A 22,689-nucleotide genomic window follows, 5' to 3' on the forward strand; every position below is an offset into this window, starting at 1 on the left:
CTAACTTGTCAAAAAAAGAGAGAGAGAAAAAGAATTGGAACTATTACCCTGCAGATTCAACTTTCAGATAGTTTTTAAAGTTAATACCTATTGATAACAGTTGTCGATTGCACAATCAGAATATCTGAAAGTTTGTTTAATGTTTCCGTTACTCTATTTTGAAAAAAATAGTCACTTTTCTATTTTTCTGTTTTTATTTGTTCGCATGCATTGAAAGATACTCGTATGTTTGAACTGTGTTTCGATATAGAAATATATGCTTTTAATATGTTTCGATATAGAAACTCAAACATATACTTCTACGCAATATTGTAAGATGTTAAAATAATATATAAAAAACTGCAGGCACTACCATTTTTTCGTTTAAGTACCAAGGATAGTGAAAATTATAACTAATTATTTGAATTGGTTAAGTGGAAATTTACATAGCCGTATATATATATATATATATGTATTTTAATAAATTAAGATAAATCAGGAATTCAATTTATTTTAATGAAAGACACCAACGTGCAATTGCTGGTAGTAGCGTGTGCCAAACTAAAAAAAAAAGAAAAAAAGAAATGTGGATGAAAAAATCAGCTAAAACTACGTGGCACAGAACAGCTGAAGAAGGCGTAGGCTTTCGTTTGAAGGTGGCGTTGTTCTTGGGGACCAACAGATCGTTAATGTTAGACTTTTTACGGACGAAAAACGTTTTCAAATTTGACTAATTAGTTTTGCTTATTTATTTTCACGTTCAACCTGAGAGCACCGACGAAAATGTGGTACCGCGCAAAAATTTTCGTAATTTTGAAACAGAAAAGCGAAGAAAATCTTAAAAATCACGGTGTTTAGGCATGAATAGGCCTAAGATAGCTAAGGTGGCTATATATGTTTTCATTTTGACATTTTTGGTACTTTAAGACAGAACTGCGTAACAAAGTTTAATTTTCAGTGTTATTTTCTCATTGAAAGCTTCAAAGAGAAGACTTTTCTTGATCAAATTAAACAGGATTTCATTAATTCATCAAGTCTTTCATTAGTTTTTTATAATTAATATTTCTTCAACTATAAACAGTTAAATAACAAATATTATCTGTAACATCTTAACAAAACTGGAAAACAAAAAAGATCTAAATCCTTAATAAAACAAATGATGTTTATGTTGCAATTCAATAGAGTAGGATAAAATAATTTTGAAGTAGGATTAAATAAGCACAACTCTTCCGATCAACGCCGGGTACAACACCGGGTCTTTACGCTAAAGTTTGATTCTTTCTCATAACTTATTTTTTAAAACCATAAAATACTTTAGCGTAAACAGCGAGGCGCTAAGGAGGTGACAGCCCCTTTCATATACAGAATAATTTCTGTTCGTTTTAAGTTTTAATGTTGCTCCTTACTTTCAGTTAAAAAAAACTTGTTTTTTAATTAAATAGACTAAAGAAACGAGAACGAAAGTTTTGTTGAAGATAAGTCAAGGGGAATCAATGATCGAGAAAGCTAAATACTCCTCCTCCAAAGATTACATCTTATGGTTAACTCAAGCTACAGGATCAAGTAAGCAAACATTTAATTGGGGTTCTTTAATGTTCACACCTACCAAAACTTTAGCTCCTTTAAGCATATTAAACCCATCTCTTCCTTCATGCATGTATGCTTTCGCCACGACTTTGTAGTCTTTGTTGAAATCCAAATACTCATCTCCAACTCGGACAAAACTGGGATCAATTCTTTCTCCAGGAGGCTTTGTAGGGTCAAAAGCGAATTTAATACCAGCCACTTGGAGAAAACGACCTTCGAGCTTCGGGTACTTTGACACGCTATTTTCCAGGGCACCATAGAGGCTCTTACCTGAAGAACAGAGTGTTGAGTCATACAAATATGTCGTTTTTTTGGGGTGAATTCGTCAAAAAGCGATAGATGACCAGACACGGGATATTTAAAAATATGGAAAAATCGTAAAAATCACGATCATTCTTTCAGGGGAGCAGGTCATAAGCCCCATCCTTTCAAAAGTGTTTGTGGGCCTTCATTTATTTCAACTACACGAAACTTAGAATATAGGTATTCGTCTTTACTTAGTTTACCCCTTTACTTAGTTTACTTAATTAAAGAAATACAACATAACATAAGATGAGAAATACAGGTTCTTTTTAATTAAATTTTGAATAATCTGGGCATTCAGTAATGAAATCAGATATTTAGAAGTGTCTTAGGGTTTATGTTCAACGGTGAAACTTGAAATTTTATGACAAGCCTACAAGCGTATAAAAATAACGCTAAAGTTATTGTTGATTAAAATTATTATGTGGATCATAAGACGGAAAAGAAGAGTTTCTCTGAAGTTTGCAAATTTCTCAGTGATTCTCCAAAACAAAAGATTGAAACCATTTTCTTTAGCCTACTAAAAAACATAAATGAGAAGAAAAATGAAAATTTCCTAGTTTCAAAAGTAAACTTCCTATGAATTACGCAATGTCGGAATAATATGACAAGTCGAATTATCTGAAAACTCCAGAGAAACCTTTCTTTCCAATCTTAAGATCCATGCGTAGAAACAAATTTTGAATTTCTATTTCTTGCAGTTACTGAGCTACAAACCGCAGATCAAAGATAATAACAGAAAAAGAATACGAAAGCAGAAGCACTGCTCTGCAGTACAACTAAGGAATCAAACTAAGAGATCTAAGGTTGAAGGGACATATAATGTAAAACAAACAGAAATCACCACAAATAAGTATAGTGCTGCTACCCCCCTCAGACCTCCAAATGACTAGTGTCCTTTCCTTTGTTGGCTAGTATCCTTGAGTATATATCCGGGTAGCATTTAGAACATAGCCTAAATTATCAAATTCTGATCATTGAAAATCATTAACGTCGAATTTTTGATGGCCCTATCCTTTTCAAGCAATTTAAACATATTTTATAAACTGAAAATTGTGCTTAACCAATTGACTGTTCCTTAAATCTGAAACGAATGGATATAAAAGAAAAAAGCAGCTATGATAATAAGGGTCTTCTAAAACAATGAAGCTAAAGTGATTGTCACAAATGACATCTTCGTTTCTTGGATACTTGATTAGCACTTTGATTATTGTTATTTTGCCATCTTAATTTAAAAAAAAATCATATCTTAGCGTTAGGAGAGGAAAGAGATTGAGGGGGTGGGGGAGAATCCACTCTAGTTTGTGGTAATTTTTGTGAGTTTGAAGTCTAACTGTATTATTCATCGTATAGGTCAATAGATAGTTTCAGACGTTACAAATTGATGTTCTTCCTGTCTTTTATGTATAGAATATAATTTCATTTTAAAAGTTACTATCACAGCATGATGGCCTAATTTGAATTGTACGTCCAAAAAAGTACTATATATCTCAAAAGCACTATATATCTCAAAAGCACTATATATATATATATATATATATATATATATATATATATATATATATATATATATATATATATATATATATATATATATATATATATACATCTTCAGAACGTGACGTTCACGTCAAACATTTCATTGTATAAAAATACATTAAAAAAAATTTAACACTTAGTTAAAAAGTCAAAATTAAAAATAAATAGAAAACATTAAAATTAATGAAAATACATAACAAATATGATGGGTCAAAACTTAGAAATTTTTGTTGTATATATTTACGAAACTAGGTATAAAACTTTTCGCTAACCGCTGATGGGCACAGCGTACCGGCTCAAGTTTCTTAACAGGCACTGCAACCCTGCGCGAGAGTCGTTTTGTTGTAGATTGAGGGGGGAAAAGGGCTTTGTGGTTTGGGTGGATCAAAGATTTTCTTCCGAAATCCATGGAGAGTTTCTCTCTTCTTTTTTCAGAGTTTGCATTTTAAACTTTGTCAGCAGCTCTTCATACGACATTTCTGCCTGCTTTCATACTATCATTAGAGCTCTTTTCATCCTGGGGGTGTCCTCAGCAGACGGTTCGAACTGTCATAATGGAGATGTTTATTATAAAATTGGGTAAATAAGGGATGCAAATTTTTGGAGGAGGTGATATATAGGAGTACCCTGTCTTAACGTCAGCTTGATTTTCTTCAGCGTGGCATTTCCCCTTTTTGCTCGACTCGATGTGTTTGCTCCCCATTTTTAACCACGGGTAATTATAATTCCCAAGAGTTTAATCTTCCTTACAAAAGCTTTTTTAAGCTTTTAAAAAAGCTTTTTTTAAGTGTTGATAGTTTTTTTAAGCTATCAACACTATTATACATTTGAAAGGAATATATTTAAAGGGAGAAAGCGTTAATGAGAATTAGCACAATGTCAAAATGGCAAAACCAAATTGATTGCCACAACATAATTTATACTGAGGATTTGTTTCATATGATTTTACTATTTTGATAGCGGATTGCCAAGGTGTATGACTAATTTCAGCATTAGTTCATAGAGTTCAAAATAAATATTTAGCATACAATAAAAGCAAATTACACTCTAGCAATTTGAGAGACTATGGAATAGGGGGCAGCAACACACTTATTTGTGCTGGTTCGTATTCGTTTTAAGCTCGAATTCATTATTTATTACAATTTCTGTTCGTTTTAGGGTTCACTTCTTCGTTCATAGTAATTTCTCCCCGTTTTACATTTATTAACTTATGTATTCTCCTTTAGATTGATATAAATTTTAAATTTGGTCTTTACTTTTCGTTGAAATAAAATATTTTACAACTTAACTTAAAGTAAAAACCAAAAATAATGTTCATACACTGTTATTTCAGATCGAACTAATCTACTCATGAAGGGAAGAGTCAATATCAAGAATTCAGTATAATTTCATGTCAGTAAAACTTGTTATCGCTTATTCAATTCCAGATTAGAATGAGAAATGTTTAGAAAATTAAGATTCGTGAACTGAATTTTTCTGTTGTGCAAAAACACGTATTTCATTAAAAAAAACAACTGTTAAATTATCCATTATTTCTACTTTATCATTCAACAGTATTTGAAAAGTTCAATATTAATGTAATGTTTAAATTGCAATGATAAAGGACAATGAGAAAATGTAAAAAGTAGAATAGGCAAGGCATTGATGTTTTGTCGCAGTTATAAGAAGTTTGGAAAGATAGGAAGATGAGCCTTTTATTTAAATCCGCCTCCTCTTTATTTAAAAAGTTTATTACATTATTCTTCCTTTCAGTTTTATTAATCAACAGTATTTGAATTGAGTACAATGCTAATGTAATGTTTAAATAGCAATTATAGACGATAGAGTGAAGATATAAAAACTGGAATAGTCTAGGCACGGATTTTTGTCGCAGTTGACAGAAGCTTGAAAACATAGGAAGATAAGCCTTAGAATAGAAAGCTAGAAGCCAAGTTAATAAGAGCTATCAAATAGGCTTCAAATGCATGGCTACTTCAAAATCTAGAGGACGATATACTAGAGGTTGTTCCTTCTGAAATACTAAATACCAAACAATGGGCTGCAAGAAAAATTTTGTTTCATACCACTTTCTAAGGTTATAATGATAAAAAAGAAAGGTTAAGAAAGTTAGGTCAGGTTTACGGATAAATAATGATAGGTAAGGTTAAGGTAAAAAATACGGCATTGGATTTTACAATCCTTACCGGCGGTGCTGATCTCCGTTTCATGGCCCTTCATCCAGGAAGTGCAATGGGGGGTTCGGGGCCAGCCATCCTGTGTTTTCGCAAACTCACTCTGTTTACCTTCCTCAGATTTCTCCAGGTATCCATTTAGAGCCGGGTCGACTCTGGCTGAGCTTACAGAGTCAGAATAAAAGATGAGAGGTTACCAAAAATTGCACTTTCTACGTTAATCTGGGATGAATGAAAAGCAAGACGTCCTAGGATGGAAGTGGGAAGCAGCAATAGGAGGAGAATGAAAACATCTAAGAACTGCATTTCAGGAAGCGACAAATGAAGACTAAAGCAAGGCGGGGTGGACAAAAAGCACGCGCAGTCGTTTTGATCTCAGGTTATAAGGTACTGCAGTGAGTTGTTCACTATTAGTGTTGCATTCTCAACAAAGCTGTGTTTAAGAGTTCGTCGTCAAACCAAATAGTTTAAGCGCTTTACAAATTATCAGCGAGTTTTGAGTATATTTCACTCTTTTGTTTCCAAAAAATTAAGGAAATGCCAGTTGAGAATCGACTTACCTGATAAAACAATAACAAGTAAAGGATCCATCATCGGAAGAATAGTTCTTAGGTCACGAAAAGTGAAGTTTCCAGCGTCATGAAGACGGTCAGACCTAAGAGTTCCAGAATTTAGAATGGCAACATCACTTTCTAAAGATGACAACATCACATCACAGATAAAATTTCCAAGATTTGTTTCCTGAGCTCGAATGCTCGAAAATCTTCCATCCAAAGGAACAGAAAAATGTGCAAGTACTTCATCCATTTTTCCTTGCACTTCACCTACGATAATAATAAAATAAAGTAAAAAAAAAGGTCAAACCAAACACAAAAATTCAACAAAATTAATTTACTGAATTATTGTTACTAAAATTGTTTCAAATTCATCCGAGTTGTAATCTTCCCATAAAACGGCCAGTTTTCAGACTTAGCCGTTAGTGCACACCTAGTACATATCATTATCCCATGTTGAAGATCCATAATAAAAAATTATCAAAACATTCCATATATACAATATAAAGGAACCACGAAACCTAATTATCATAATAGTTTACTTGATTTAAAAAAGGGCAACCCCACGAAGGAGTGACCAGATCTCAATAAAATAATCACAACAGTGAATTTAGCACACTTGTATTACAGTTTCCAATATCCAGTCTAAAATAATAAAAAATTTCACGTATTTCCGGTTACACAACCATTTTTTTTTTTTTTTTTTGCTTTTCGTTTCAGGAATGATTGTACTAATATTTTAACGGACATTTGAGACAGCTAAGTCTACCTAGCTGTTCAGATTCTTCTTTAATCTTTATACTTCTTCAATATTTTCTTCGTAGGTTATGATCTTAAAGCACCCCCTTTTGGTAATTTCAAAGCTCCATCTTCATCGGTTGTTTTCTTAAACAATTTAAACACTCCATATGTAAATAAGAAACCAGATCCGTATGCAAGACGAGATTTCCGAAGTGTAACAGCTAAAGGTACTCAAAATAGTGATAAAAACACCACTTTGAACCACTTGATTATACGTTATGACATTAAATACATCTTCATTATCGATTTTTCTTGTTCATCTTTTACAACTTATTTTCTTGTAAGCAGCAGTTTAGGACGTTATTTACCACCAGTAGTTTTTTCCTATTCAAATTCGACAGTTTTACACGACGGTACTACAAGCGGGACTAGCATTTTGACTTTTCTAAAGTTAGTAATTGTGCTAGTCACGATCCAGTCAGCCAAGGTTGATTGAAAAACACACTAATATCGCACTTTACTATATTCCCCTACCCGTTATCAGTTGTACCAATTCACAAAAAAGTTGAAGGAAGGGGAATGTATTTTTCAAAATGCAGGGAGGGGAAATTCAAATCTAAAGGGGGAGGGGCAAAAGGTCCCGTTTTAAATTTTCCCTTTGCTATTTATGAGAAAACTAATTTTTCTTAAATTAATCAGAAGCAAGGGTGATTAAAACTTAAAACATTGCTTTTGATAGGATAAATGATAAGGAAAATATAAAAATTCACCTAAAGTACTCATGTCCACTCTGTCCCATAGAAAATAAATACTCTATGTTTATACCTTATGTCCTCTTAATAAATTCAATTTTTGGAATAACTTGACGCATTGATAAATTTTGTGTACATTAGTTTTCTTTTTTCTTACACGAATATATCTTTTTTATCTATATCTTTTTCTTTTTTGTGTACATTAGTATTCTTTTTTCTTATACGAATATATCTTTTTCCTTTTTTGTGTACATTAGTTTTCTTTTTTCTTATACGAATATATCTTTTTCCTTTTTTGTGTACATTAGTTTTCTTTTTTCTTATACGAATATATCTTTTTTAATCTATATCTTTTTCCTTTTTTGTGCACATTAGTTTTCTTTTTTCTTATACGAATATATCTTTCTTATCTATATCTTTTTTCTTTTTTGTGTACATTAGTTTTCTTTTTTCTTATTAATTCTAAAACTGAAGTACCATGAGAGAAAAAGCCCAGAGCCAACGAGAGCTGTTACGCACCTGGAGATCCAAAAGAATCCTGGGCGTTTTCCCCAATAAAAAGTATTTAGATGTATTTTTCAAACCCGAGTTCCTTCCAAACCCCTTAAAAGTCCTGACCCAAATGGTTTTTATCCTTTTTGCGTTACCTCAGCGGCCGGCCCTGTAACACTCACAACTGAATATTAGACCAAAAACTAACCCGTAAAACTTTCCAATTCCTTAGAAAGCTCTTCGTCTTCATGATATTTGGCAGTGATATCTACTTGTTCAATGGCAATCTCTGACTTCGATCCTGCAAAGCGCACACTAATTTTTGACAGTTGTCTAAAATCGGTTCCGCTTTTGATTACATAGGTGTCATTCACCTGCAAGGCAAAGAAAATCAAAGCGAGGAGAAAAAAAAAAAAATCATAACAGAATTATGAAAGAAGAAATAAACTCAAAGAAAATTAAGAAGAAAATGATTAAATAAGACAATTCAAAACAAAATTAAAAGCAAACAAAAGATTTTCTGACATTCAGATTTAAAAAGGATTAACACATGATTAAACATTGCTCAAAAACACACTCAAAACTTGAGCGTAAAAAAGGAAGGACATAAAACCTAATATTTGTCGTTCTTCATGCCATAAAATTAACTTGTCCGGAAAGTAAAGCACCCACAATCAACACGATCCCCCATAATCCTCGGAGAATAAAAGCAACAATATTCATTGCTGGACATCGGTGGGCTTTAGACCTCTAGCTTAGCAACTCTGCATGTCCATGCATAAAAATAAATATATAAAGATACTTTCAATGCTCGCGCATTCATATACACTGGTCATTTTTGTTTCGCGTAAGTCTTTGACATCCCATTCTATAAAAAGTAGAAACTCATAATATTGAACATGTAGATTTACGGGTGTTGGTATATGACGTAAACTACGATTTAAATTATAATCTGAATGTTACTATTCAAAGCTCGTAAGGCAGGAGCAAAAGCACTGCTTCTCAAAGACAGCAAATAGAACATTAAGGTCCATTTCCATCCACTTATCTACCTTTCTATATGTGGGCTGTGGCTTGAAAGAGCAAAACTAATAGAAACGAATCCTTGAATAGATGAAAGAAAACGGCAGATAAGATCTCACTAATGACTGTTTATAATGAGTTTAATGCCACGCTATTCCTAAGCATTATCCAGAAACAATAATCAGGTTGAAGAGAATGTTTTTAGGATATTTTCCATAGAGGATAGTTTTCAAGCAACTATTTTTAGAAAATTAAAGCCACGGGCTCTTTTGTAATTATATTTTGATTCGTATGGAACAGTGAAGTCTATGATAAAAAGCTATGCTAGAATCGCCAGATGTGTCTGTTGGTCCAGGGTCGGAAACTGCGGCCAGGGAATGTACCAGGGAACCTTGGGTTCAACTCCCATACTAGCAGCCAATTTTTCAAGCCATTATTTTTAATTAATAATAATGATGAGTGATAAACTCACCAAACACCTGTCTGTAAAAGGGGGCGCTTCCTTCACCTCCCAAAGTCTAAAAGAAAAATAATTTCCCAAAAACGTGTGGACATCTTCAAAAATTCTGCTAAAACAGCAATTTTTTGAGCGACTGAAACAAAATAGAAAAACCTTTTCCTGATAGGCCTTGTCTGTGTTCATCTATCATGAAAACCCTGTTCTTTAAATATATGTCTAATACTGAAGTTTAGCGTCAACAATAAAACCGATACCAATGGCATTAATGGCTATTTACCTTAATAGATTCAAATACATGGTCGTGTCCTCCTAAAATAAGGTCTACACCTGTATTTGCTTCAGCTAATCGTAAGTCATTAGGCGTCCTCATATGAGTGAGAGCGATAACAAAATCACAGCCTTGAGTTGATTTAAGTTGAGTCGACAGCTCTTTGGCAATTTCAATATAGTCACTAAATATCACTTGGTCTGGGTTTATAGTTGAGAGGGTATCTAGCCATTCTTGCTCAACTAAGCCGATCTGTGAAAACATCATAAGTATACTTAAGTATATAGGTTGAAACAAGTTATCTAAAGCAAAATCGAATATCAGTGCAATATTTCGTTCATGTATAAAACTAAACATAATTCATATTATCAAACAAGGTAAAAACTTTATTTATTTGATAATTAATAGTGAAAATAGTGGGAAAGTAACCTTAATTTAAAGGGAAAGCTATTCTGAGCTAAACAACAATTTATTGCATGAAAAAAATTTTTACAAAGGATTTATAGTGCATTTCATTGAAACTCCTAGGTTGAGACTTCTCCCTAGAAAAAGTAATAAAATTAAAGCGTTTAACACGCAAATACATCTCGAACTATAAAAAATGCGTCAGTAGTATATGCAGCTTCATACATTTAGGTCTAAAGAGATCCATTGCATATACGGTACTTCAGAAATCCTTTTTTACGGTTTGGATATGACAGAAGCCATTATGATTTCACTCCTCCACCTTAAAACTGGTCAATGAAAAGTAAGTTTTTTTCAATCATTCAAATAAGACACATTCAAGATGTCTTGTTTAGATTTGCAAGTTTGTCTTTGTTACCATGCCTTTCGGAGGGAGAGCATTTTTGTAACTCCCTCCACCCTCTATTGTTGCAAAAACTGATATTATTCTAAAATAGAAGCTATAATTTTTCCAAAATACATTAATTTCTCAAAAATGTAGTTTTTCCACAAGTAAAGACAAAGACAAAAAGAAAAAAAAATCACTAGTTATTCTTACAAGAATAATCAACAGGAATTCTTCCAGAACACCTCAACTAAAAAATGCTCAAAATAGAATTGAAAAAATACAAACCTTGTATGGTGCAACTGATAGTTTATCATATGTCGGATAGTTTAACCAAGAGTATGTCCCTAAATGATTTTGCAGCACCAATTCTACCATCATTAGGCCCGAAAGACACTTGGCGGTTTTTACTAATCAGATTTTTTACCAACCATTTTAGACATGAATAGGATGGTATTGCGACATACACATTGGTTAGTAAAAAAAAAAAAAAAAAAAAAAAAAAAAAAAAAAAAAAAAACAATCGGTTTATTTAACGCCAACGGTAGCAAATCAACCCCCCACTGCCACTACAAGAAACGATCGTTTTTGTACCGCCTTTACCAAGATGGTGGCCTATGTAACTAAATACACACTCGTCGTCCAGCCTGCTGACGACCCCTATTGTGTTTGCATTAAGAGAGTGTGTTTGCAGAGAGTACATCATAAGAAATACCAAATTGGGAGTCATAAATGGATTTATCTTCCTGGGAAGGGAGAGGGTAGTTGAACAAAAAAAGCTAGATAATTTTATTAGGAAGTGCCCAGAAGTTCAAGGAAGTTTGAAGCGTTATGGTGTTGAACTCAAGTTAGCGATTAGCCCCTGCCTTGAAATCTAAAAAAATAAAAGCCTATTTATCACAAATAAAAAACGAGTGCTAACCAAATTTTATGAGTCACAAACTATATACTATTTTAACAACGTTTGAACTGATTTACATTCAAACAATTTCTACCTATTGGATTTCAGAACAGCTTTTGGTTTAACTTCTCCCTCCCCCCAATGCCTGAATGTGTAGTTAATTCATAAGAATATGGGGGGGGACACACAATGTATTTTTTTATGTCTCAGGGCGTGGGGAGGCAAACTTGTAGTTTTTTCAGTTATTTTCAACGAAAATACAAAAAAAGGCTTTGTTCAATAAACAAAAACGGAATAATCAGTCCCAAACTTGCATCTGCTTAATAGGCAACTGCTTCGAAAATTCAAGTTGCCTCAAGAATTACAAACATTGAAGAAGCAAAGCCGGTTTTTGTAATGCGGAAGGTATCACAGTGGTTCCAGCTTGCTTCAGATGCCTCCTGCTTCATTATATAAATGTCTTGTTTCCATTTAAATTAAAAAAATAATAATAACTAGATGCAAAAAAGTTAAGAACTATTTAACTTGAGCTATCTTTTATATCCAAGCCACAAAATAAGGATTGTTCAATCATTCACTAACATTATTAAAATTAATTTTTAGATCAGATCTGCGATTGACTTATCTGGCGTCGGTAGGATGTTTACCGCCCAGTGTGTAAATACGTTATCTTAGAGTAGCAGTGTGCAAAACAAAAATCGGTAAAAATCGCAATGCGTGTTTCGGCGTGTTTCGCAAACTTGAGTTTAAGAACTCACTGTGTTAGGAGGAAAATTACTGCGACGCATTGCTGGTATCACTTTGCATGATAGAATCTAAACCCTTAAGCTTCTCCAAGGTCTCAGGGTCAAATATACCATCCTCAGCAGAAACAAACTGCAAGAACTTGGGATGGTTAGGACACAGAAAACGCATAGATAACAGCCATTTTCTGAAGATAGTCTTTGAAAGTCGTAAATACGGTTCTCGCCCAAGTGGGCGCCCCACAAGGAGATGGGAAGAAAAATTCACCGTCACTCCATATGCCGTACCATATCCATCTGGCGGAAGATAGAAGCTTATATAGGATTTACATCGATCAACTGGTGAAAAAATAGGCCCTAGAACAACCTTCAAGCGCAGTTTGGACTTAAGTCAAGTATTGTGATTAAGAGTCTAGCCTAGAGCTTTATTTTACAGATACAAGACCAAAGAGTTAAATTTAAAAGCATTGCAACCTAAAAAGTACAGCAAGCATAAAGCAATGAAATTATTTTTTAGCCGTTACCAAGCCTATCTTTCTATTTTCCCATTCAATGACATGATAAATCTCTCCTTCAGCTAAAGGTTTGCCAGTTTCACAGTCCACAACATTTGACATCAGCCATGGGAAATTTGTTTGATTTTTCATTTCGATGAGATTATCAAGACCAAAATCTGGAAGAGTAAAATGACAAGAATCATGGAAAAGGATGTTGTAATCACTAAACACAAGGACAAAATTATATGTTTGATATTACAAATCGTCGAATGGCTGGACTTAGGATTTTACATTTCCCGAAGATTTTTCCGTGATTTACGTCGTCATAAAATGCAAAATTAATCGAAGCATATTTTCTTTTTGCCATTCACAACATTATATAGCCTGACGTTAATCATAGGCAGCGCGCTAGCGCTGCTTAAGTAAAGAACGATGTGGGCACAATGTGTTTTTTTTTTTTTTCTCCATACCCGGGCACTTCGTACCGATGGAGTCGTCGTAGAAACTTCGAAAAGGGCTCATTTGATTGGAAATGGGAGTGGCTAGTGCCCTTTTTAATAGTCGAAAGTGATGGGAGGGCAACTAGCCCCCCCCACGCCCATCATTCCCACAAACACATCCAATCAAAATATTGAGATAGCCATTTTGTTCAGCGTAGTTGATTTCCAGATAGAAAATGTTTTTGAGGAGGACAGTCCACCACAACCCTCAGGGCAAGGGTTTTAAGTTATGCCCTGGGTGCATATAAGGTTCTTATAGAGGACGTTGTCGTAGAAACTTCAAAAAAGGCTCATTCGCTTGGAAAATCAAAGGGCTAGTACCCTTTTTAATAGTCGAAAGTGATTGGAGGGCAACTAGCCCCCCCCCCCGCCCATCCTTCCCCCAAACACATCCAATCAAAATTTTAGAGATAGCCATTTTCTTCAGCGTAGTTGATTTCCGGATATAAAATATATTTTTGAGGAGGACACTCCCCCACAGCCCTCAGAGCAAGGGTTTTAAGTTATGCCCTGGGGGCATATAAGGTTTTTTATAGAAGGCGTTGTCGTAGAAACTTCAAAACAGGCTCATTAGATTGGAAATTCAAAGGACTAGTACCCTTTTTAATAGTCTAAAGTGATTGGAGTGCAACTAACCCCCCCCCCCACGCCCATCATTCCCCCAAACACATCCAATCAAAATTTTTAGATAGCCATTTTGTTCAGCGTAGTTGATTTCCCGATAGAAAATTTATGTTTGAGGAGGACACTCTGCCACAACCCTCAGGGCAAGGGTTTTAAGTTATGCCCTGGGGGCATATAAGGTTTTTTATAGAAGGCGTTGTCGTAGAAACTTCAAAACATGCTCATTCGATTGGAAATTCAAAGGGCTAGCGCCGTTTTTAATAGTCGAAAGTGATTGGAGGGCAACTCGCCCCCCCCCCACGCCCATTATTCCCCCAAACACATCCAATCAAAATTTTCAGATAGCCATTTCGTTCAGCGTAGTTGATTTCCAGATATAAAATATGTTTTTGAGGAGGACACTCCCTCACAACCCTCAGGGCAAGGGTTTTAAGTTATGGCCTGGGGCATATAAGGTTTTTATAGAAGGCGTTGTCGTAGAAACTTCAAAACAGGCTCATTCGATTGGAAATTGAAAGGGCTAGTACTCTTTTTAATAGTCGAAAGTGATTGGAGGGCAAATAGCCCCCCCCACGCCTATTATTCCCCCAAACACATCCAATCAGAAATTTGAGATAGCCATTTTGTTCAGCGTACTTGATTTCCAGATAGAAAATATGTTTTTGAGGAGGACACTCCCCCACAACCATGAGGGCAAGGGTTTTAAGTTATATCCTGGGGGCATATAAGGTTTTTTATAGAAGGCGTTGTCGTAGAAACTTCAAAACAGGTTCATTCGATTGGAAATTCAAAGGGCTAGTACCCTTTTTAATATTCGAAAGTGATTGTAGGGCAACTAGCTCCCCCCCACGCCCTTCATTCCCCCAAACACATCCAATCAAAATTTTGAGATTTTGTTCAGCGTAGTTGATTTCCAGATAGAAAATATCTTTTTGAGGAGGACACTCCCCCACATCCCTCAGGGCAAGGGTTTTAAGTTATGCCCTGGGAGTATATAAGGTTTTTTAGAGAAGGCGTTGTCTTAGAAACTTCAATAAAAGCTCATTCGACTGGAAATTCAAGGGGCTAGTGCCTTTTTTAATATTCGAAAGTGATTGGAGGTTAACTAGCCCCCCACCCACACCCATCATTCCGCCAAACACATCCAATAAAAATTGTGAGATAGCCATTTTGTTCAGGGTAGTTGATTTCCAGATAGAAAACATATTTTTGAGGAGGACACTTCCCTACAACCCTCATAGAAAGGATTATAAATTATGCCCTGGGGGCCTATAAGGTTTTTATTGAAATGGTTGTTGTAGAAACTTGAAAAAGAACTGATTCAATTTGGAATTCAAAGGGAGAGTACTATTTTTAATAGTTGAAAGTTATTGGAGGGCGACTAACCCCCCTCTCACGCCCACCTTTTCCCCAAATACAACCAATCAAAGTTTTTAGATAGCCAATTTATTCAACCTAATTTAAAGTTCTGAAAATTAGGTCCTTAAGGATGACAACCCCTACCCCCACAGCCCACAGGGCAAGGGTTGTAAGCTATGCCCTGGGTCATACAAAGTTTTTATTGAAAGCGTTGTCGTAGAAACTTCCAAAGGGCTCATTCAATTGGAAATTGAAAGGATAAGTGCCTTTTTTAATAGTTAAAAGTGATTGGATAGCGACTAACGCCCCTCTCACGCCCATCATTTTCCAAAACACATCCTATCAAAATTTTGAGATATCCATTTTGTTCAACGTAGTTGAACGTTCTGGAAATTAGGTCTTTTAGGATGATAACCCCCTCAGAGCCCTCACTGCAAGGGTTGTAAGCTGTGCCCTGGGGGCATATAAGGTTTATATAGAAAGTTGTTATATAAATCATAGGTAGCACGATCGCGCTGCCTAAGTAAAGAACGGGGACACTTGAGAACGAGACAAGAAACGGGGATTAAGTAAAGAGAAGGACACTCCCCCCCCACAACCCTCAGGGCAAGGGTTTTAAGTTATGCCCTGGGGGCATATAAGAACGATGTTGGCACAATGTATTATTTATTAATTTATTTCCTTTAGAGCAGGGCACTTCGTATCGAAGAAGTTGTCGTAGAAACTTCGAAAAGCATTCATTCAATTAGAAATTGGAGTGGCTTGTGCCCTTTTTAATAGTCGAAAGTGATTGGAAGGCGACTAACACCCCTCTCACGCCCACAATTACCCCAAGCACAACCAATCAAAATTTTGAGATTGTCATATTGCTTAACATAGTTTAAAGTTCTGGAAATTTCGGTCTTAGAAGATGACAACCACCCTACAAAACCTTGGGGTAACGGTTGAAATTTATGCCCTGGGGGCGTAAAAGGTGTTTAGAAAGTGTTGTCATTTTCGAAAGGGCTCATTCGATTGGAAGTCGAAAGGCTTAGTGCCCTTTTTAATAGTCAAAAGTGATTGGAAGGCTTGACGTTTTTATAGTAAAGATCGAAGTGGGTATAATGTATTATTTTTTGTTGTTGTTGTTGTTTAGACCAGGGTGCTTTGTATTGAAGGAGCTGTTGTGGGAATTTTGAAAAGGGCTCATTTGATTGAAAATAGAAAGGGATGATGCCCTTTTTAATAGTCGAAAGTGATTTGAGGGCAACTAATACCCCTTCCACTCCCACCCTCCCATGCCAACCCTCCCAATTATGCTCTTAAAATTTAAACAAATCAAAATAGCGTAAGTGTATCTAAGCTATCGAAGAAAGTAAACAGATATTTTTGCAAATGGTATCAAGTTTTCCATTTCAGGTCAACTAGAGGAGGTATGAAACTAAATTAAACAGTACTATTTGTGTCTAGATTTTTAAAGGGTGTATGTTGTTAAAAATTGCTGAAAATTTTTCTCCAGCATACAAATAGCAGGCCAAACTATAAAGTCTTAAAAAACGAAAAGATTTAAAGTATTATTTTCTTTTTCCCTGAAAAGACAATGTTAATATAAAACGAACAGAAATTAATTTAAAAAACTTTTTTCACAAAATAAGCTCTTCAAAGAAAAGTAAAGAACTCCATTAAACAAAAAATGAGCAAAAATAAAATAAAATAATCTACCAAGCGTGAAACTACCACAAATCAGCATCGATAAATAAATGAAACCCAAAACGAACAGAAATTACAATATATAACCGAGTCAAACTCAAAACGAGCAGAAATTAACATAAGTTGGGTGCAAAACCCCTATGCCTTCCCAAGGCAAGAACAAAATTTGTACTTAACTGAAAAAATATAAATGAATATACTTTGTCAGTTTAATATACATATACCGATATTTAGTAATCAAAATGTTAATATTATTTGATTTATTAAAGTTATAAAAGTAAAAAAATTTATATTTTTTTTTAAAACTAATTTTAAAAAATTAAATATTTTTTTAAAAAATAATAAACTTTAAGACTGGGTAGATAAACTCGCCTTGATTAACAAATAAACATTCAAATGGGGATAAATCCCTTTATTTAGACAATGAAAACAGGTACAAAAGTCTAGATTTTTCGATCATATACAACAATCGTTTTCGATTTTCAATATTCTCGACATAACACTTTAAATTAGGTATACTTTTCTCAGACCACACTGCCTTTCTATGATGAACAAAAAACCGCTCAAATGAGGATAAATCCCTTTATTTAGACAATGAAAACAGGTACAAAAGTCTAGATTTTTCGATCAGATATACAAAGACCTCTACTAATGAAGGTCGCTGCATATGCGATCGAAATATCTGAACTTTTGTACCTGTTTTTACTGTTTAAATAAATGGATTTATCCCCATTTGAATGTTTATTTGTTAATCAAGGCGAGTTTATCTACCCAGTCTTAAAGTTTATTATTTGACGTAGGTTTTTGGTATTTTTTTTCCCGCAGTCCTATGATATTAATGTTTCATCATAAGACAACAATGCTATCATTCGGCAACTGAATTGCAGCTTTGTCTATCTACCAAAATAAATTTAAGAAACTTAGTTTACATTTCTTTTTTACATTGAAAAAACATGCAGGAAAAGGTTCCAGAAACATGCGAAAATAAGAAACTGTATTTTCTAAGCAAGTTTAGATCAGAAAAAAACCCAATCAATACCACAATTTTTTTTAGTAATGGATCGACTTAAAATTAAACGAATGAATTCGACGATATAAGTATATTTTCCTTTCGGTACAAGTTACAGCTGTAGAGTTGTTACACAATTGCATGCTTTACAGATACACAGAGCCTTTTGGATTTATTATCCAGTTCAATTGACTTTCGTCTAAGGTTTCGGAATCGCAATTTCATTTTTAAGCAATACACACTCAGAAGAAATATCAAAACAAAAAGCAAAAAAGGTAATTCAGAACGGTATTAACACAAGCTTACACCCAAAAATTGCTGATAGTTTTACTTTATGTTTTATAGATATTCTTCAGGTTTTAATATCAACTGTACATTTCATGAAAGCTTAGGTTTTTTGCTATGTAGCTGTTAATATTGTTCCAAAAATCGTTCCACATTAGGCTACAATTCAGATAAAATCTGAAAGATCTTAATTCCAGAACTACCCTGAAAATTTCACAAAATTACGGAAAAAATAATCAAATCCACAAACACAACTAGCGTTTCAAGTTTTATTCATTAAAAAAGGGCCGAAGAGAAGTGTTTTCCATTATCCTATTTATAAACAGCATATTAATGTTAAGTAAAAGTAGGCTTAATGGATGCCAGGACTTGTGTCCTCTCAAAATTTCTTTTCTTTGCCCTAATCTATTTATCTACTCTCTTTTGGCGAGCAAACTCTCTTTAAGCGAACGACAAATGTGTATTTACGTCTGTATTTTTCTCAGAATCAGCTCCATAGCTTTTTTGAAAACTGACAAACTGAGATTTCCTTGCCTCTCTAGATAAGTCAAGAGTTGGGGAAAATTCCTTTGGAGCTCTAGTTTTGGAAAAACATTTTTCATATGAATGACGTCACATTCATATGCGTTTAAAGAACAACTTACATAATTTTTTCCCCCAGGATCGATTGCATCGTTTTTGGTATCTATGACGCAGGCGAAATTATACAAGTTGACGAATGACTCCGAAAAGCTAAAGCAAAGGGCGAGGAACAAGCGACAGCGAGAACCACATTGAATAGCAAACGAAATCTACGGTTAGACGACGAACCAAAATTACAACGGAATGAAGGAACGTGTTTTTTTAGAGCCGCTTAAAAAAGAAGCAAGAAAAATTAATGCTCTGATTGTCGATCACTTCCCAGGAGAATTTAAATCCTATGAAGGTTATGGCTCTGTGAAGGGTAAACAGGAAGGAAGGATTAAACTCACGCCAGAATTTCTTAATTTAACTGAAATTACTGAATTGCCACCTGATGGCTTAAAATTAAAAAATAACACAATAATTATGCTAATGCGTAATTCAAGAGCCACATATGTACAAGCCTGTCACATGCCGAGTGCCGGGGACTGAACAAAGCTCCGTCTCCTGGTACTAAGTGGATAAAAAAGAGCATCTGTGTGTCTCTGCTTGTATATTGGATCCACCTAACTTCGGCAGTCGATGGTTACAGACAAATCCTGTCTGTACAGACAAATTCTGAATTTTTGAAATCAAGAGTACGAAAGCAAACCTTTACGTTCCCATAGTCTCAAATTACATCATGGAGACCTAAAATTACATTACATCTGTCTAGCCTTTGGCCCCAACCGCCTGGTCCCCAGAACACAAGAGTCCCAGCATGCTTCAGTTCCTCTGTCCGCCTTGCCTGATTCCTAGTCAGCCCACAGCTGAATAAGCCTTACAGGGACGCACCGAGTGAGGACCTTTTAAGCTACCAAAATAAAGGAGAAGTAAAACTAATCAAAATAAGGCACTTTAGGTTTTAGCCACGAAAATACAGTGATATTTACACTATGATTAAAGTAAACAAGGGAAAAACTGTACAAATATAAGAGGAAGAAAAGAGGGCTTACCAAAGTCATGATTGCCAAAGACAGCACAATGGGTACCAAAATGGTTTAGAACGGGAATCATCTGTTTGCCTCCTGTAAATGTGCTCACTAAAATCAAAATAAAAAAAACATTAGGTTAAAATACACAATACACACATTATTTGCTTGAAGATCAAATTTTCTTTTCCTAAAATTATCAATATTCCTTTTAAATATCCCAACATCAAGGAGGCACACTTGTGCCTCTTTAAAGAGGCGACGCACTACAATTTTAAGCGATTTCCAGTCCTAGCTATCTCAGAGCGACGGTGGTGATCGAATTTTCTAGCTTAAGCTCAAACTAAGAAACATGCAAAATTTCACTCCACGCTGACTTTATCTTCATGGAAGAGAGTGGACCGGAAGTGTCAACCCTTCCACCAAAGCCCCCCTTTAACGTTGTCCGATCGGGCTGAAATTTAGAGTATAAGCTTTCCTAGGGCCTGGGAGCTTATCCTCAAAATTTCAAATCAATCCGATCACTCCTTCCCTGTTTTCCAAAAACCAAATGTCGAGTTTTTTTTTTTATCTGACACGCCTACAGGCCACGGTTGGTAACGGATACGGGTGAATGAGGGCTCATTCGAAGTGGAATTCGACCAGTTAGGGCCTTTTGATATTTTCAGAGCGAAAAAATTATCCCCCGAATTTACATTTACGAAAAACCTCGTTTTTCTATAAGAGCCCATGTTATATTTTTGAAATTCCTAAAAGCATAGTATTTCATTATTAAATTAGATCAAAATAGTCCTCTTAACCTGACAAGACCGACTGCAAGCTTCCAACGATTCCAGCTCTTTCCCAGAAGTTTTTTTTTTGTCGAAAAACGAAAATCTTACTTTCTATTTGCTTGCGTCGAAAATAGATTGCAGAGACTAAAAATAATTTAACAAGTCTCTGATGGTACAGTGGTCACCATTCCTGTCTTTCATGCGGAAGACCCGGGTTCGATTCCCCGTCAGAGTAATTTTTTATATATTGAATTTAAAGTAGTATCTCTTAAATTTAAAGTTTAAAAATGAAACTCAGTTTCTTTTTAAAATCCACTCTATTACATCCTTCGACTCAACAGGCGTCTCCAGAAGAATATCACAGTCGGCCTTTAGCTTACAGGCAAGTCTCCACTGCTTTGATAACATGCCGTATACACGCATGCTCGAAGGAAAGTTGAAAAAAGAAAATCTTACTATGCATTTGATTTGAGTATTCAGGAATTAAAAGCCTTAACAAAAGAATCTTCAAAAGCGGGGCTTTGGGGGGCGGCAGCCCCCCAACTTTAACTCCTGACACGATCAGCTAACAGTTAGTCAAGCAATAATAAGCAATAAACTGTACAAAAACGTGCAGAAATTATTGAAAAAAAACTACGTTTTCTAAAGAGTTAAAGAGGCTGAGTCACAAGTTCGAACCTTAAGACGTACAGGGATTAGGAGGTACAGTTGGGGGGCTGCCGCCCCCAAACCCCTATGCTTTTGCAGCCACTTTTTTTAAGGTTTTTTAAGTCCTGTAGCCTGCAATCAGTTGGTCGTACCAAGTTCATCATATTATAGCTTGTTATCGGTTAGGGAAAAATCTCCTGTAAAAAATCCAGCAAACAGACTTATTACTGTTTCTAATAAAAGAGATGCAATAGGATGTTCTTACGGTAAAAAATTCAAGCAGACTTCGTTCGTGTTGCAAAGCATTTCTTTGCAAGGGAAAAAGCGGGGGTTGAGGGGGGGGGCAGAAGACCCCCAAAATAAAAACCTTAACAAAAGAGGCTGCAAAAGCGGGGTTTTTGGGGGCGGCAGCCCCCCCCCCCAAACTGTACTTCCTAGTCCCGGTACGTTTTAAGGTTCGAACTTGTGACTCAGCCTCTAACTCTTCAGAAAACGTAGTTTTTTTTTCAAATAATTTTTAAATTAGCATTGAGGGCAGCTATCCCGCTTCCGCGCCCTTTATGCTACCTGGACCATCTCCGTCGGGGATAGCATGACCCCAACAGCCCCTAGGGCAAGGTCTATGAATAACACAAATTGCCAATTGTCTACATATCAGTTTGACCATCTGATATGGGCTCCGACCGATCTAACACAAATTTTCAATCTTGGGACCCACCTTTTTGCTGTCTTAGAGAAAAGAGGTAGCAATATTATACTCTACAACTAGATGCAAGGATGCTCTACAACTACCGACGTGCAAGGCCTTTCGCAACTGCTTGTGTGCTTGTTTTTGTGCGTTATACATGGAAGAATGAGTGGAAGAACTGTGTCGGTATATGCACTGACGGTGCGCGGACTATGTGCGGGAAAAATAACAGCGTGGTTACGAGAGCTCTTGAACAAACTGCATGTGCTTTGTAGACACACTGTAGCCTCCATAGAGAAAAACTGGTTTCCAAGTCATTGCCCGATGATTTCAAAATAGTATTTGATACAACTGTGAGAATTGTAAATTATATTAAAACAAAACCCTTTCAAGCCCGCCTATTTCAAAAACTGTATGAAGAAATAAGTATCCGCGACACATCTGTTCTTCTGCATACAGAAGTTCGCTGGTTATCGAGAGGAAAAGTACTCACACGAATAATGGAACTGCGTAATGAAGTTACAAATTACTTGGGAGGAAAAACTGAATATATTAAACATCTACTGGACGACGAATTCGCTCTCAAGCTCAGTTATTTAGTGGATATTTTATCCCGTTTTACTTAACTTGTTTTCTTTGTGTGTCTATTGGTCGCCAAAATTTGAGATACTTATTTCGACCCCTTCCTCTCATCCGATTTGGATCAAAATATTCTGATATAT

At 35.3% G+C, this 22,689-nt stretch overlaps 1 protein-coding gene across 3 annotated transcripts in view; it reads right to left on the bottom strand.

Annotated features, from left to right (window-relative positions):
- LOC148946063 (snake venom 5'-nucleotidase) overlaps nucleotides 1-22,689 on the bottom strand; it is a 90,836-nt gene that overhangs the window by 26,253 nt on the left and 41,894 nt on the right. For all 3 annotated transcript variants that reach the window (XM_089098020.1, XM_089098019.1, XM_089098018.1), the window contains 6 exons: nucleotides 19,883-19,969; nucleotides 12,828-12,976; nucleotides 9,879-10,121; nucleotides 8,327-8,492; nucleotides 6,140-6,403; nucleotides 1,586-1,836 (listed from right to left, as the gene is read on the bottom strand). In XM_089098020.1, coding sequence (XP_088954146.1) covers nucleotides 1,586-1,836; nucleotides 6,140-6,403; nucleotides 8,327-8,492; nucleotides 9,879-10,121; nucleotides 12,828-12,976; nucleotides 19,883-19,969 — 1,160 coding nt within the window. The remainder of the gene's footprint in view (nucleotides 1-1,585; nucleotides 1,837-6,139; nucleotides 6,404-8,326; nucleotides 8,493-9,878; nucleotides 10,122-12,827; nucleotides 12,977-19,882; nucleotides 19,970-22,689) is intronic.

The sequence above is a fragment of the Artemia sp. Qi Xiang Cuo genome, chromosome 12 (genome assembly GCF_049724085.1).
Source record: "Artemia sp. Qi Xiang Cuo chromosome 12, ASM4972408v1, whole genome shotgun sequence".
Taxonomy (NCBI): domain Eukaryota; kingdom Metazoa; phylum Arthropoda; class Branchiopoda; order Anostraca; family Artemiidae; genus Artemia; species Artemia sp. Qi Xiang Cuo.